General features: G+C 59.2%; 1 protein-coding gene across 1 annotated transcript; it reads right to left on the bottom strand.

Annotated features, from left to right (window-relative positions):
- Positions 1-200: 200 nt before the first annotated feature.
- DICSQDRAFT_175868 (uncharacterized protein) lies at positions 201-1,901 on the bottom strand (the record flags this gene model as incomplete). The annotated part of the gene is made up of 1 exon (XM_007371730.1): positions 201-1,901. One exon carries the CDS (start codon positions 1,899-1,901, stop codon positions 201-203), a length of 1,701 nt encoding a protein of 566 aa, XP_007371792.1.
- Between the last annotated feature and the right edge of the window lie 182 nt (positions 1,902-2,083).

Below are 2,083 nucleotides of genomic sequence, written 5' to 3'. Positions count from 1 at the left end.
ACCCGCAGTACGGTCTGCGCAGTTACTTGCTGTTCTCAGTCCTGAGGGCTGGTGGAGAGGACTTCGATTACTCGTATCGGATGTACATAAACAATGGAGTCATGGCTCGTAGCCTGCTTCATCTCCGCCTCACTGCGTGCTCTACAGACCTCACTGGCGACAGTATGTGCCCGAGCACTAGGGCGGCGTATGTGTTCTTTCTAGGTGCGGTTGGCATACCAGCCTCCACGCCCAGATCCCCCACGGCCGCGGCCTCGTCCGTTCGCGTTCCCGCGTCCTCTCTTGCCACGTGGCGAGCTGGTCATACCGTTACCCCGGATTGCGCCCAGGACCCCCTCCATGAAGTTTCCCTGGTCCTCCCTGGCAGGTCCCGCGTTGCTGTTCGTGGTCGTGCCATTGCGCCCTAGGTCTGACGCGTTGAGGCCGCGCCACCCCCTAGCTTTCGGGAGGGGGCACTCCGCCGTGATGTGCGTCTCCGACTTGCAGAGCTTGCAGTCGACTGCAGCTGGGCCCGACTTCGCGTCGTCGATAACTTGTATCTTGCGCATGTTTACGTAGAAGTGGTCCCCAGTCGCGCCGCATAGAGCTTCCCTGATCGCACTCTTCAGGCTGTCCAGTTCCTTTTCCCCCGTCGTGATCGGGCGTGCATAGAAGATGTAGGCGGGGTAGGTGCCGTCGCTAGTCTCCGCGGTGACCGGCTGAAGATGGTAGGTGTCAGTTACCGTCTTGAAAACCTGCTCATGGTCGCCCGTATGCCCTATATTGCAGGTCGCCAGCTTCGCGACGAGGTCCCGATATCCTTGGTGAGCCTTCAATCTGCCTATGATTGTGTTGCGCGTCGCGTCGCGCATGGCTAGTACCTTGTTATGGGCTGCGTCTAGTCTCGGAAGGTGCGGGCTCATTAGTACGAAGAGCTTCCACGGCTGGGGGTTGTCGGATACAAGGGGGTAGACGGAGAACGACAGCAGCGGGCTGATAGCGAAATGTTCCTGGTATAGGAGGAAGGCGCGAAGGAAGTCGGCCGGGTCGTTTTGAATGTCGACGTAAAACGTCCACGGCTGGGCGAAGGGGTTTTTGCTGCCGATGCCTCCTGCGTTCCGTGGGTCAGGCGGAGTCACTATGACGTCCGCGCCCTTCCCCCCGAGGCCCTCGAAACGGAGAGAGGAGAGGAACTCCTGGAAGCATTGGGCGATCTTGACCGCCGCTTTGTTCATCTCTCGTCCTCCTCCGTGGGGTACCAGGGCTAGCAGGGCCTTCCCCCTCTCCTTGACCATCGCGCTCTGTTGGTCTTGGATGTTTCCGAGGTGACGCCAGTCGCTTATGTGAATGTGCGGGAGGGGGCCGGTTACAAAGGCTTCGCCGCCTTCCGGGAGAGCTGGTTTCTCCTTACCGATCTGCGCGAGCCAGTAGTTGGGATTCGCATGGAACCCAGTCGGAATGCCCGAGTAACGTGCCTCGTCGAACTCGGGGTTGTACGACTTGGTGTCACCGAAGAGTCGCACCCAATCTTCTAGGGCCTCTGGGCGTTCCGGGTGCTGGCCTTTCTTGGGCTCCTTGTCCCATGAGGACTGGGGCGGGGGCTTCCTAAGCGGGGAGAGCTCACGGTCAATAGTGTCGGTCCTGCTCACAGAGTAGGTCGCTCGCGACGTTCGCAGTCTCTTCAGCGCTACAGTTTCTTCGCTACTTCCCTCCCGTTCCGTGAATAGGTCTGACGCCGCGTCCATCGCGTCGTCACTATCGCGGTCTGTCTGGCTTCGCGTTTTATCGAAGGGCGGGAGCGGTCCCTGCTGTTGCTGTTGTTGCTGCTGTTGTTGTAGCAGCTGGGGCTGAGAGTCGGGCGGCGCGCCAAGGGTCGAATCCGCTTGGGGGCGGCCGTCAGCTCCTTGTGCAGTTTGCGACATTGCTGGCTTCTGGCAGTGGCTCAGGACGTGCGATGAGGAGAGAGGTGTATATGTGCATCTTTCACTGTGGCGGGTTTAGTTAAAGGGCTACGTTAGCGCTTATTCTCGCTTTGTTCTGTTTGTACGCTTGTCTATAGTGTACGCGATGTCTTTGTCTCATCTGAATCCCGCCGCTACCTTTG

This window comes from Dichomitus squalens (genome assembly GCF_000275845.1).
Source record: "Dichomitus squalens LYAD-421 SS1 unplaced genomic scaffold DICSQscaffold_222, whole genome shotgun sequence".
Lineage (NCBI taxonomy): Eukaryota > Fungi > Basidiomycota > Agaricomycetes > Polyporales > Polyporaceae > Dichomitus > Dichomitus squalens.
Note: the sequence above shows the minus strand (reverse complement) of the source record. Positions and strands in the feature narration are given on the sequence as shown.